Below are 14,994 nucleotides of genomic sequence, written 5' to 3'. Positions count from 1 at the left end.
AGTCCACAACAGTGATGTGAAAGCAAGCGCATTTTTATGACCTTGACGTCATGCGCGGGCATTAAGCGCTAGGTATGCTAGGAGGAATAAGGAACCTGTTGGATGTTATGTTTTTTTATTTAACGACGCTCGCAACTGCAGAGGTTATATCAGCGTCGCCGGATGTGCCGGAATTTTGTCCCGCAGGAGTTCTTTTACATGCCAGTAAATCTACTAAATGCCATCGACCTGGCCCGGGATCGAGCCCGCAACCTTGAACATAGAAGGCCAGCGCTATACCAACTCGCCAACCAGGTCGACAACCTGTTGGATTAAGAAAACAAATGTGCACAAACTCCAAACGGAACGTGAAATTTTATGTCGTTATTTTTATATAACTTCTTTCTGTTTGTTATTTTCTATATTGTCTGTAAAACAAAAGTTCTAACACCATTTCTTAGCCTAATATTGCAGTTGTGTTTTAAACGTTAATAACATAATAAAGAGTAAAGAAGGAATATTCACAAAAATTCCATAATAACTACAACTATACATCATTCTTAAAGAAAGTGTTATCCCAAAGAAAGACACTGAATATGACATGGTAAGTTGAAATTGATATTGATGGTAACTTTAGCCTTATAAATGTAATCAAAACAATATTATAGTACAAAGCAAAGTTGCCTAGGTATATGTTTTAACTGTAACTAATATTACATAATAAAACTCTTATCGAATTATGCTTTTAGATGATATTGGTGCGCAACTTTCTGTTATCAGAATATTAAATTATCTCGAAATCTGCTGAAGCAATAGAGCTGACGTTTTACCAACATATAGGCACATATCTTTTGTTTGTGATGTAACAGTATTTGCTTTGTTAATTCATTTCCTTACAAACATTTTCCATGCGAATATTTTCAAACATTTTAATATTCTATCTTCAGTAATAAATATTTACGATATATTAGATTTACGAAAACATTATTTTATTACCTGTAAGGCTACTAAACAAACATATCAGAAAATTTCACTTTTCTGTAAAAAAGTTGAGAAAATATTCCTTTTGAATAAAAAAGCGAACTTTTGAAAAATGAGCATTAAAATTGAAACTTACATTCTTATAATGCAATTATACTTCTCTGACAAATCTAAAAATTAACATGGATAGAGTTTTAATAAGTTCTCTTCCCTTTTCCATTGAATCAGTGCTGGCCATTCCTGTATATAGTTCGACCAAGCGGCATATACTACCTCTTTCGTCTGTCTCTTTCCTTTCCGCTGTAAAGCGCTCAGGCTCTCCTGGGCTCTAAAGCGCGCGCTTGCTCCTATGGGCATCAGTTGACATCACTGGTCTACAAGGTACCGGTATGATACTGTATGTGATATAAGACATGTTGTGGCAGAAATGATGAAACATAGAAAACCACAGCTATGTAAGAAAGAATATGGTGTGACACAGATAATATACTGAATGCAAAACGTAATGTAAATAAGTTGTACAGTGCATCTAGAGATAGAGTGGACCGTGGCGGCCTTGGACTGGGGAAGAGTTGCCGCATCTACTGCCAGATTTACATGTAAAGAGCCGGCAAGTCCACTCTATCTCTAGACACACTATATTATGCATATTTCAAAGGTTTGGAACAGAAAAACAATGTAGTATCAATGCGCAGTTACTAGCAAAATTAATAATATAAACAAAAAAATGTGCAAAATATTACAACATGCAAAGTGTAGTTAGTGCTATGCAAATGCTCACTAACTTGTCTTCGAAAGTTTAATTAAAGCTTGTTTAAAATTTGTATAGTCTATACCAATTACTTTGAAATGTAAATAATTGATTGAATGGCGATCTTACTCGTGTTAATTATGTAAGCTGTGTGGCTTACAGCTGTTTCGGTGTTACTTGACACCATCCTCAGAGCCTACCAGATCTCGGCGCTATATCAACTTCGCTGCCTGTTGTGTGGGTGCGTTCGTGTGATGAAGAGTTATGTCAAATAGTGTGTGTGTTCTGAAATTGATCTGTGTGTTGAGAATTTGATTGGGTGAGTTTTAATATGTCTGTATATTTCATATTGTTCTAGTGTGTTGAGGTTTTGGTTTTTGGGTTGTATGTCTAGGATTTCCATGTCTGTATTTATGTTATTGTATGTGTGGTTAGCATTAGTTATGTGTTCGGCATATGTAGATGTATTGTGTCCTCTGGTTATTCAAGTGTTAAAAGTAGTGTACGAAAGATTCAACATGGATTACTTTGAAATGATTACAAAAACAATCTAATCCACGTCTTAAAATATTTTTACCAAATTTGTAATTAAATTTTGAATCTGAACCGTTGGGATATTATCAAGAACAGGGAATTCTAGAATCAATTAAGTTTACAACTATTTATAGCAATCCATTGTCCCGATATTTTTTTTTTTTTTAGAAAATGTCTATTTTGTGATCTAGGGTTTTTTGCAATCAGCGATTCAATTAGTACATAAGAAAATCATGAAGTTCATAAAGCTTAAGGAATAATAAATATCACTCTAAAACCTAATTTAGTACAAAAATCCTCCCGAAACAAAATAGCTAATACCCTATCACTTCCTGCACATCTAATGGAAGCAAAATTCCTATTCTAAAACAAAGACATAATGAAATATTGTAAACCACGGAAATTAAATTTCTCAGAAGAATAGTAGGTTATAATTATTAGGCTTCGTATTCCAGCTACCTAAAGACTGAAGTTAAAGACACATTGAGTATATAGTACGCCGAACACAGGTAATGCAACGGATAAGGATATAAACAAACAGGTCTTCTTCGCCTCGTGGTCGTGGAGTACAGTCAACTCCCGACATTCTGAAACTATACTAGTAAACACACGTTTGAGCCGTGATGTTCATTTTCGTCGTGATCTTTACAGTGAATGATAACGTGCATTCGTAAGTTACGGAACTTGAACATATGCGGGTGTCACTTTAAATGATTTTATATTGCAAGAAATTCTTTCAATAACACATGACGTTATTGGTGCATGATTTAGTACAAGTTATTCCTATTGTCTGATATTTTTTTTCTGTTTCATTAGGATATTGCATATGTCGCTCATCACTGAAAACCCACTAATTTTCTAGGTACTTTTCTAGACATTCCCTGAAATGTAGATTACTTAATTTATTAATTGGGATGTTGGCACTGAACATCATGGTAAGCTACACAAATCCATGTTAATATCCTAATAATTTTCAGATTTTGATGGTACTGATTCTTTTGGACTATGTTAAACACAATTTCGTGCCTTTTGATATAATTGCAGTGTCTTTCAGTGCAATGTTTTTTTGTCACTTTTATGTTTATTTTACACAGTGTATATGTAATGTTGTCTATATTGACAGTGAAAATATCAGTTCAAATATCCTCAACTATGCCCTGCAATATTACACGCTTGAGCGTCTTACCTAAGACATTTTACCTCTGCAATGACCCTTCAATCAGCCACAAAGATGTAGTTATTTAAATAATACAACTAGTAAGAGCAGGGATCGATAAGACTACTCACTATGACTGCGTCCCGGCTTCGACTTATTATAGAGAAAGGAAGAGCGTGCATAACTATTTTGTGCGAGATCGTGCATATTTGCTTGTTTTCCTCACAAAACCAATATGCGGTAAGTGTGAAATACCACATTCAGTATTCCCAGCGTAACACACATAACAATTTCCCTCTTCTTACCGCTTAAGCGCGACATTTATTTTACTGCTTTAAGCTTTTAACATATTATTTTTAGAGACGTTTAACATAGTAATAATTACAAATTGGAAACTTACCACTGCAATTTCACCTAAATTGCAATGTTAATTATTGTTTTTAAATATTTGCAAAAATTAAGTAAAGTCTACTACTCCACGAAACTTATTGCATTCCTGATACAAGTAACATTAAGGAAGCCGTGAAAAAAATCAACAAGATTCCAGATGCCGATGTTATTACTGCAATATGTTATATAAATAATATTGTTAAAATATTACAATGAAAAATAAATCATTACATAATCTTACCGTTTAAGTTCGCATTTATAGACTGGGAGAAAAAAAAGACAGACGTATATCACGGCCTGCTGGAGTATAGTAAACACAGAAAACATTTTATAGCAACAATGTTGAAGAAAGATATTTTGGTTTTCCGAAGTTGCCGTCATTAAACAGAAACCAACATGGAGATTTCATTGCAACTAATTAGAAAATCGTCTTTCAACTACGTTTCGCTTTTTCAATCTTTTCCTCGAACATGAAAACGTCAACATACCGCTCTTGTAACGCATATTACTTTTGTATACTAACATACCTGTACCTGCGCTGTGACGTCACATATACTTCGAATTAAGCAACTTCATTCCAGCTTATAGGTATCTGAATTACGAAGCGTAGTTATAATCATTTAGACTTGAAAATGAATGAAAATACTTTATTAGAGTTAAATGTTGAACTAGTTGAAAACAAAATTAATCATAAATCTAATTGACTACACCATGTATCCAGAATGGATAGCACAGAAATCCCAGAGTTTCAGGTCTTACAGGTTATGAGGACACAGAAGACCAGCCATATTTCTCAAATGACTACTGAACAGGGACGAAACAAGTAAACAAATGCCTAAATCGTGATGGATGATGATAATGATGATAAATATTTGATATATTTAATATTTTTTACACATTAAGTAGATATATTTAATTGATTAAGCACACTTTTTTGAACTCCGGATACAAAATAATTATATACAAATATTCTCAATCTTTGATCGGCGGGAAACGGCACATAAGTGAAAAAAGTCGATTTTTCTGTTGTACCTAATCACATAAGTGTAGTATTTTTCTAATTTTTTAAATAATAAAATTTCTTGTATTTTAAATTGAAAAGGGTCTTACTTTAACCAACATACATGAATTTCATTATTATACTTATATTAGTTAAGAGTAAATTAAAAAGAAAGTCTCTCCTGAAAAATAATTTTTATGACTCATGTGCCATTTCCCGTCGACCAAAGTACATTATATGCGCATTATGAACGTATCATTGGATAAGAACAAAATGGTGTTCGTAAAGATGGGTCTTGCTGTGATGGTTATTTTTCATTGAAATTACTAATTGAAAAACACAGACAATTCAACTTAGAGACACACATTGCTTTTATTGATTTTAAACAAGTTTTCAGGTGCTATAATTATATACAGACCGACACTCCCACCGTCTCTCGAGAGTACACTCTGGCAAACAGATCGCCAGATTACGCGGATAACGTTCTTGCTTGTTTCACGACATTACAGAGGTTACATGCGTAACAAGTTAATTATTTATCTAATGAAATGAAGAGAATGTCACCTGAATTTTAGAGTATTTGTTCAAAATGTCCTCCATTATGTTTCATATACACATGTTGGCGCGACGTATGATCCTCTGGGACAATCGCTGGAGCTCAGCCCATATTCTCAAGTGTTTGCACGCTTGGAACAAAGCTTCTTCTTATCGAGAACGAAACATTTTTCTCGTCAATTACTAAATTATTTCACAACATTTTGTTTTTTATGTTTCTGTAACCCTTGGAAAACGCAGAGGCACTAGAATTGTGATTTTATTACTGCACATTTGCATTTAAAAAACTAAAGATAATATGTACTATATTCCCTAAATATAGCTATAGCCTGCATAGTAAAATTATTTATCCATGACCATAACGAAAAACATGCCTTTACTAAATACTTTTGCGTTTGTAAAGTAGGCTTTTATTCAACATTACTTTATTTCACTAGTGAGATAAAGACTTTCCCTCACAGTTTGAACTTCATCTCACAGTTCATTAGTATTTTCCTAGTACCCGGGTACACACGTATACTTTTCCATTGAACTATTACTCAAGAAGTTAATATATTAGTTACTAGATGTCACTACCTCTACTTCTTTATTACCATTTCTTAAATATACATACACTCAATCTCCTTCTCTTTTTTCTATCTGCTACGTCGTAATTTGTACATTACATCCATATCTAATATGCATCTTTTTAAAATTTTGTAATAATTTACCTTTTGGAATGCGAGGAGACTTGAACTGCGAAGTTGAGTTTATAGGATTTTAAAATAACACGCGTTAGCCAACTGAGCTAAACAGACATAATGATTAATTAAGTTTTAATATTCCTCTTAAGTTTACAGAAGTAAAATGTGAAATTATTTTAATCAAACTTCTAAATAATCCCTGAAACTTCAAAAAGACGAAAATACACGTTTAAAGTGGGAAAAATATATATTAAAAAATATAATTAATTATAATTTGTTATTTATCCAACGCCTTAGATACCATTCTTCACTAATCATGGCCTCCTACATCATAACCTATCTAGTATACGTATTGATTCTAAAATCAATGCCATGGTATGTGATTACATGAGGACTTATTTTGAACATATTTTCTTTTATAAAACATAATTTTTCATTATGGTCATGGATAAAATTACGTATGATACTTGTGAGCGTGATCTTTATTGCACTCCGCTGACGCCTCGTGCTTAAATCTTTCCACTTGTGCAATAAAGATGCACTTACCTCACAAGTACCATAAATAACTATTTTTAAATGTGTCTGAAAACAAAAAGTACAATAGATACGAACAAATTTTTCGTTGCTTAGCAACTCACATACAAATGAGTTGAGCATTTATAGGGAAATCCTTTTTTTCAACGGTAGTGCGTAAAGATGAATTTTATTCACCGTTTTCAGTGCGTAAAGGGAACCTTTAAAACACTAACGCGTAAAAGTAAATAATCACTTTACGCACTGCTATGCATTTTACGCACTGTCAAAGAATATTCAATGTAAAAACTTCATTCTACAAGAAATTAATGCAATACTTCTATCTTTCATTACTTAAATATTACACGTAACACAAATAAGTAACAAATTTAACTTTCATATCTACACTTTAGCCCTTATTATTCTGAAGTTACATGTAGTGTTCTTTGTAACAAGATTTATCATTCAACTGTTTCTACCCGCTTTGTTAATATGACTGGTTTGGACGGCCATGAAATCGTGATCATGAATAAAACAGGCTGTAGTTCTAATGGATAACTTTTTTTTAAATGGTTCTGAGTTTAGACGGCTATGAAATCGTGATCGTATAACCTCTCCAACTTGAAATATTTATTTTATGTAAATTTGTGCTATCGTAGAAAAAACATTTTGTTTTCAATCATAGTGCGTAAAGTTGCGTTTTACCCACTGTTATTGGTGCCTAAAGTGAGCCTTTAAGCACGAGTGAGTAAAAAAGCAAGCATTCACTTTAGACAATGTCATTCATTTTACGCACTGCCAAAGAAAATGTAATATTCAAAGTACAAACATCTTTCAGTAAGAAATTAATGCATTACTACGATCTTTCATTACTTAAATATTACACGTAACACAAATAAGTAACAAATTTAACAGTCATATGTACATTTTAGCTCTTATTATTCTGAAGTTAGATGTCGTACTCATTGTAACAAGATTTATCATTTAACTGTTTCTAACCGCTTTGTTGATTATATGACCGGTTTTGACGACCATAAAATCGTGAACACGAATAAAGCAAGCTGCCATTCCATGGATACTTACTTCTTACTGTTTCTGAATTTAGATGGCCATGATTTTGTGATCTTATAACCTGTCAAACTTGATAAATTTATTTAATGTAAATTTGTGCTATCGTAGAAAAAACATTGTATGACACACATTCGTAAAGCTATCTTTATGTCACTTCTGTGTTTGTAAAACGAGGCGAAACTCAGCTTCGTCTCGTTTCACAAACTTTACACTTATGCCAATAAGGAAATCTTTGCGAAATTGTATCATAAATAACTATTAGACGATATGAATATCGGTTCCTTAAATATACATCTCTGTTAAATTAATTGCCAAATGATAACAATGTTATTGGGTCTAATCTAATTAGCTACTTATTCCGTGTCCACATGAAAGTTTAATAAAACTTTCTTAAAATAATGTTGGCAATAATTATACGGGCACAATAATGACGAAGTGCGTTGAGAGACTGTACCTTTCACCGTGCATACTCTTATTTTGAAATTTATATTTCAACTGTTTCAGTACTTAAACTGTTAACATATAGGAACTTTTTTCTAAAAATGAATAATTAAAGACCACCACCTAATACGCTCCCACTCATATTTACCATTTCTGCCATTTTGAAGATTGGACATGTGAATTTATGTCTATGGATGCCTTCTGCCATAGTATTCCATATTATTTTTCACTTTTGAGCTTGATCTAGTGATATTTCCAGTTAGTCGCTGATGTCATGACAGATGTCAGTTGTGTTCATATACTGTTCGTCTGAATTGGTGCTGAACTGCACCATAACCACCACGTAGGTCACTACAGTTCCTCCAAGCTGAAATGAAAAATGGATGTTTTATCAAAATCAGTAGACTTAGGCCTACTCTCTATAAACTGACTAATGACTGTAAATGTTACAACTACAGAGCGTTCCAGCGATAAGTACCGGTTTATTCTTCGGCCCCTGCACGGCATGGTGCTTGAGCGACCACCGGCAACAGCTGCGGTTTGTTTACGGCGATCATCACCGGGCGCACATCGCTGGCAATTGTCGCCTGGAGTTGCTAACAGTTACAACGAATGCGCACGGTTTCTTTACAGCGATGATCGCCAACGTAGATAGTTGGACGCGACGCAGATCGCTGGAGGTTGCTTCTGAAGCAAATTCAGGACGCACATCGCCGCATACGTGTTCAATAATCGATATTTAGAGAAGGCCATGTAGAAATATTGAATCGAGTTATGGCAGCAACACAAATGAGAATTGACAGCGATATACGCTGTTATAGAAACCACTTCCTGACGATCATCGACAGCGTTTATATTCGCCAGCGATGTGCGTCCGGCGATGATCGCATTAAACAAACCGTAGCTTTAAACTCACGGCGCTTCACTGAATTAAAAGTTACATGCATACTTACTAAGCGTAATATGTTGTATTTAACATTAATTATTATGTTAGCCTACATTAATTACACAATTTTTTACTCACCCTCATTAAGTCTTTTTTTACTCAAAACATTATGCATATTTGAGAAACAACACATGTCCATGAACTTCAGGGCATCTTTGTGCTCTCATACGTAATTAACCCTCCTGCTATCAAGGGGGTAATAGGATTACCCCACTAATGATTTTTTAGTATTGTTTCCATTTTTGTCCATATTTATTATTTAATTTCCTAGCACAGGGTCATCATTTTCTTTTTACTTCAATTTTTATTGTATCTGAGTTTTTGAATTTACTTCACTCCCACCCCCTCTACTAGTAAACTTCCAATCGTCCTCCACACAGAACCAAGGACGCGTATGCAGTCAAAATCGCCTTACGGTCATAGTAAACGCTACTGAGGTAGTGAGTATAGTACGTTCCATAAATATATTTCTGTTTTCCAGTGACGAAAGAGCTTTCAATATTGAATTGTATTTTCGCTCAGGTACTGTCGTCCGTTTGTCTACGACGCATCCCGGTTTCCCCCACCCGCTTCTGCTCGTCCCTCTGTAAAGGCCAGTGGCTGGGCTGTCTTAGCTCTTTTCTGAAAACAATAATTTCTGTTAGGAATTGGACGTCTACGTAATATTATACAACTGTTTAAAATAACTTAAATAAAAGGGTCTCGTTAAGTAATTAATTATCACGTGATTTTTCCCCTTTCTACGATCCTGCGACATATCCACTTGGACGGCCAGTAAATAGCATGTCTGAGTAATTTTATCTTTTCGGATTGGGCAGAAATGAAGATTGAATTTACAGTACGTAAGATACTCTTTTATGGAGTAGGTATAGAATTATTTCAACAAGAGTTACTAGTATGAAGGACGAAACTGGTAATTGGAATTAAGTACAATAGTCTATAGTGCGATAACATGCACAAAAGAACTGAAGCCTGTATCGAAATGAATGGCCATCATTTTCAAAAATCTATTTAAATATCCATATTATGATTATTTTCCAATTTAACTTCATTCTCTATATTGTACTCTAATGTGCTGTAGACAGTATAATATACACTGCACAATGAATACGTCCAATGGATAGCTCCGTTCGTGAGTAAAAACACTTATTGCTAATACAGTACTGTATTTTGATTAAAGGAAAATCTAATTAAAAGTATTAAACTCAAAATCGCGATATTTCCTAGTTTACTTAAATGGATGAACTACTTTTCTTCCCTCATATTACCTAGTAGAGTGATTTGTTTCTATTTTACGCCAGTATCATCGAATGCCAGTCGTGGAAGGAGGTAGCAAAAGGTGCTTCCGATTCTCAACCGTTAATCTAAAGGTAGAGCCAGGTTAGTATTAGAAATTTTAGTAAAAATAAAATGATGTCCCTATATTTGTCTGTTATATGTCTACTAACATTTTGAAATAAGAGTAGGCCTAACATAAATAATTCATCTACTTTAAGAAGTAATTCGCTTTATTCATGTGGGGTGATCTTTTTACCCGTCTTGGTAGTCTGTGTCATGAAAATGTGAGGATATTAAATTCAATCTCTAGCTTAATTTTCTTCATTTATAATTTTGTTTGGTTCCAAATTAATTTATTTCCTGTTATTTATGTCATTATCCATATTCCTATTTATATTATCATGATCTTTGGTTTCCAATTTTGTTTTATTACTGCTTGTTATGGTTATTCTAAAAGCGATTTCGCTAGAAGTAATTATTAATATATATATATATTTTTTTCGAGATGACCATTGTAGTGTAGGTGGTGTTCGAATATTTGATTTTCAACAAAGAACTGAATTTTGTTTTATAGGATTTCTATACTTTTGTTTGATTGTTTGTTTGTTTCTTTGTTTCGGTTCTTTATTTGTTTGTTTTTTTGTATGTTTCTTTGTTTGTTTGTTTCTTTCTTTGTTTCTTTGTATGTTTGTTTGTTTCTTTGTTTCTTTGTATGTTTGTTTCTTTGTTTGTTTGTTTGTTTGTTTCTTTGTTTGTTTGTTTGTTTCTTTCTATCTTTGTTTATTTATTTATTTATTTATTTTTAGGTTTTTTAAATTTTTTACCATTTTATTTTATTATAAACAAATCTATTGAAGATGTTCATGGTTGTAGGCCTATAGATTGTTTTACAATATTTAGATTTCAACAAATAAGTGAAATGATTTCCAAATTATGATATAGTACCGTACTGTGACATTCATAGCTTATAACAGTGTTGTCTATTATGTCAAAACTATATAGCTTTGAGGAGTTTGTCTTGAAATGGAAGGGAGGCAAATTTAAATTTACTGTATATCGAATGTCATCTTATAGTGTCACCATTTTGATATAGGCTACGTTTTCAGCAATATGGAATGAGACTTTTGAACTACCCAGTATTTTTTAAAATAGGATGATTATTTTACATTTTTACAATTTTCTGGAGGTTTACACTCAATAATATATAAATTATAGATTATTCCAAATTCTTAACAAAGATTGGGATATGATTTTGATGGGATTAATTATATTATCCCCCTTGGTATTAGTAAGTTGTAATAAACCTTGGTAGAAGGAGGGTTAAACGTTTCTTTAAAATATCTAGAAATATTCCAATTCATATTAAAAATTCAATCTAAAATGGTAAGAACGTAATAAAATATTTGTAAGCTGCAGACAGTTTATTGCATTTTTCTCAAAACTTATACCTAAGGATGTGTGGTTTTTCAAATAATAAATTCAATTGTTAAAATATGTTTTAACGATACATAGCCAGATCTCTGGTGTGCAAAGCGTCCTACAACTCGCATGGTTTAGTAACGATATTGTGCTAGATTGTATCATAGATAATGTTGACAACTCTGTCCTCGATAACCCTCTAGCCTTGGTTCTTCTTAAACTATTAGTATTTTTTGTATGTGCTAATAAAAGTTACTGTATTTGTGTCTTTTAAATGAATAGGTACATACCGTAAGGAGCAGAGTTCTTGTAACTGTGAAGAACCTGAGTCCTGTGAGAGCGACAGTATCTGTTGAGATTTGGACGAGAAATCGATGGACCTGAAAAGCATTAGTATTTAATATATACAATCACGAATTTTAGTAATGGAGAAAAGACGGAATATTTTAAGATTCATGTGCACCCCTAAATTAGCACAAATACAAAACAGATGTATGACATATGAATCGTAGACACCGGGTAGCTCATTCGGAAAAGGTGCTTGCCTGCCGATCCAAAGTTGCGCTCGGACGCGGGTTCGATTCCCGCTTGGGCTGATTAATTGGTTGGGTCTACCAAAAGAATGCTATGATCACTGACAGATGGAAAGTATACTTCTTCAAACCACTTGAAGAGGTGAGTTCTCATTTTGGGGGTAATTCATAAACATTTGGGACCTTAAACATTTTCTTCTTCACGGTGGCAATGGAGATATGAGACGTATGAGTGTCAAGTGATTATTTTAAAAAATCAGATCTCGAAGGCTTGGCCTTCTCCGGATGTAGAAATTTATAGGAAGACTTCTTATTTCAAATGGAACGTCGTCGTCGTCTTCCTAACAAGTATTAGGCCGAGTGGCCTGTTACGGTCTCAAATTAGAACTTTCAGTCCATCTCTTCTTCAGACGACCCAGAGATCTTTTGCCATGCGGATGGTAATGAAACAGTGCTTTTGGAATTCAGCATCGATCTATTATTTCGACATGACCCTTCCACTGACGTTGATATTTGCTGATGAACTGCACAATGGGTTCTATTTGAAATTCTTGCATTATGTCCTAATTTAAGTCTCAACAGAAGCCTCGGATGATAAATTTATTTATTTATTTAAATTTAAATATATACAGAATAAAGAATAGAATTACAAACAAACAAGACAAATAGAAATAAAAATAATACAAACAATATAAAGAAGGAGATACAGTAGTATTTACAAAATTTGGGACCGAATGAGCAGCGCTCGTGTTCGGTCGCAGTTCAGATATAATATTAATAGGCTTATAAGAGAATATAATATAAAACAAAATAGGAAGTAGTATTAAAATTACAGTTACAGCAATTATATAGGCCTAATACAATATTAATATAAGAGAAATATAGAAAATAAAAAATTAATAATAAAAATAAATAAGTAAAATAAAATAGGAACTAAAATTTAAATTTCAGCGGCAATGGAATTATATAATATAATATTAACACTAGAGAAGAATAATATCGCACGTAAAAAGTAGGACTATATATTATTTCAAAATTATAGAATATACAAATATAATATAGGTTGATTAATTCATACACATAGGCTATAAATTTATTTAATCAAATTGAAGATATTAACACGTTTCTAATTTTCTTGTTATATGTTAGTGGGTTACATGTTAGAAGTTCTGGGTGTAATTTAGTTAAAGCATTGTACAACCGAGGGCCAAAATTTATGCTATGCTTTAGACCAGCAGATGTGAGACATTTAGGTTCTACTAATGTGGAATTAATATTTCGTCTTGTGTCATAATTATGTGTCTGTAATACAAACTTATTGCGATTTTTATGATAAAATTTTAACAGCGTATACTTATAAATTTGTTCAATATTAAAACATTAAATTCAGAATAAATTAATTTAGTTGGATAATCGAAACCTTTCTTCAAATAAATTTTAATTATTCGTTTTTGTAGTAAATTTAACGGACTAAGATTAATTTTTGTACTTCCACCCCAAGCAATTATACCATACTGAATGATAGACTGAAAAATGGCCAAATAAACATTTCGTAGAACTCTAATGGGTAAGTAGCATCGAAGATTAACGAATTTATAAATTGTTTTACGAAGTCTGTTACAAAGATAAGTAATGTGATGAGGCCATTTTAAATTCTGATCAATAATGATACCCAGATATTTCACATACGTGGCTTCTTTCAATGGTGGACATTTACAACTTTTGGGATCTAAACAATTTTCACTGTGTATTATTAGTCTATATTCATCGCTAAATTTTAAATTTTGAACACTTGCAGCTGTTAACGAAAAAGGAACTAAAGTTGATTTAGATATATTTAAAGAAAGGAAGTTGGAATTAAGCCATTTTTTTAACAATATTAGCACCTACATTAGCATTTCTATATGCTTCTTGCCAAGAAAAACCACTGAAAATAAATACTGTGTCATCCGCATATGAATATATAGATCCATTAAATTTTTCTAAATTTATATTTAGCAAATCATTAACATATATTAGAAATAAAATAGGTCCCAAAATTGTTCCTTGCGGTACACCTATATCAATATATAGTGTTTCAAAAATACAGGGCATAATTTCAGGTACATTTCCCACATGTAGACAATCAAAATAGTTCATTACAACATGTGTCCGGAAATGCTTCATTTCCGAGTTATGGCCTTCACAACATTGAAATTTACCGGAACATTTTTCTTTCCGCAGGTCGTCATTACAGAAGATGTTCAAAATATCCACCTCCTGCTTGAATACAGACCTCACATCGATGTCTCATTGACCTGCGAACACGATCCCAAACTCCAGGAGTATTGCGTCCTCAGAACATGCCACAATTCGATTCCGAAGGGATTACAAATCAGGCACCGGAGACGAATAAACCAATGATTTTAAATGGCCCCACAAGTAGAAATCGAGAGGGTTCAGATCAGGTGAGCGTGGAGGCCAAGCAATTGGGCCACCTCTACCTATCCATCGATCAGGAAACCTTCGATCCAAGTACCGGCGAGCCGTACGACTGAAGTGTGCAGGAGCGCCATCATGCAAGAAGTGAATATGTTGACGATTGATCAGTGGAGTGTCTTCTAAAACATGAGATATGGTGTTTTCCAGGAAGTTTGTGTACGCCTGCCCCGTAAGTCTGTTTACAAGTACATGGGGTCCAACTAATCGATCACCAATGATACCGGCCCACATGTTGAGGGAGAACCGCACCTGGTGATGAGATGGAACAGTTGCACGTGGGTTT

At 33.3% G+C, this 14,994-nt stretch overlaps 1 protein-coding gene across 1 annotated transcript in view; it reads right to left on the bottom strand.

Annotated features, from left to right (window-relative positions):
* Positions 1-4,568: 4,568 nt before the first annotated feature.
* Positions 4,569-14,994, bottom strand: part of LOC138697017 (gustatory receptor for sugar taste 64f-like) — a 70,272-nt gene continuing 59,846 nt past the window's right edge. Inside the window, exons 8-9 of the mRNA XM_069822610.1 lie at positions 11,988-12,077; positions 4,569-8,421 (exon numbers count right to left, since the gene is read on the bottom strand). Coding sequence (XP_069678711.1) covers positions 8,314-8,421; positions 11,988-12,077 — 198 coding nt within the window. The 3' untranslated portion in view covers positions 4,569-8,313. The remainder of the gene's footprint in view (positions 8,422-11,987; positions 12,078-14,994) is intronic.

Source organism: Periplaneta americana, chromosome 3, assembly GCF_040183065.1.
Source record: "Periplaneta americana isolate PAMFEO1 chromosome 3, P.americana_PAMFEO1_priV1, whole genome shotgun sequence".
NCBI lineage: Eukaryota > Metazoa > Arthropoda > Insecta > Blattodea > Blattidae > Periplaneta > Periplaneta americana.
The sequence above is the reverse complement of the archived record's forward strand: the minus strand, read 5'-3'. Positions and strand labels throughout refer to the sequence as shown.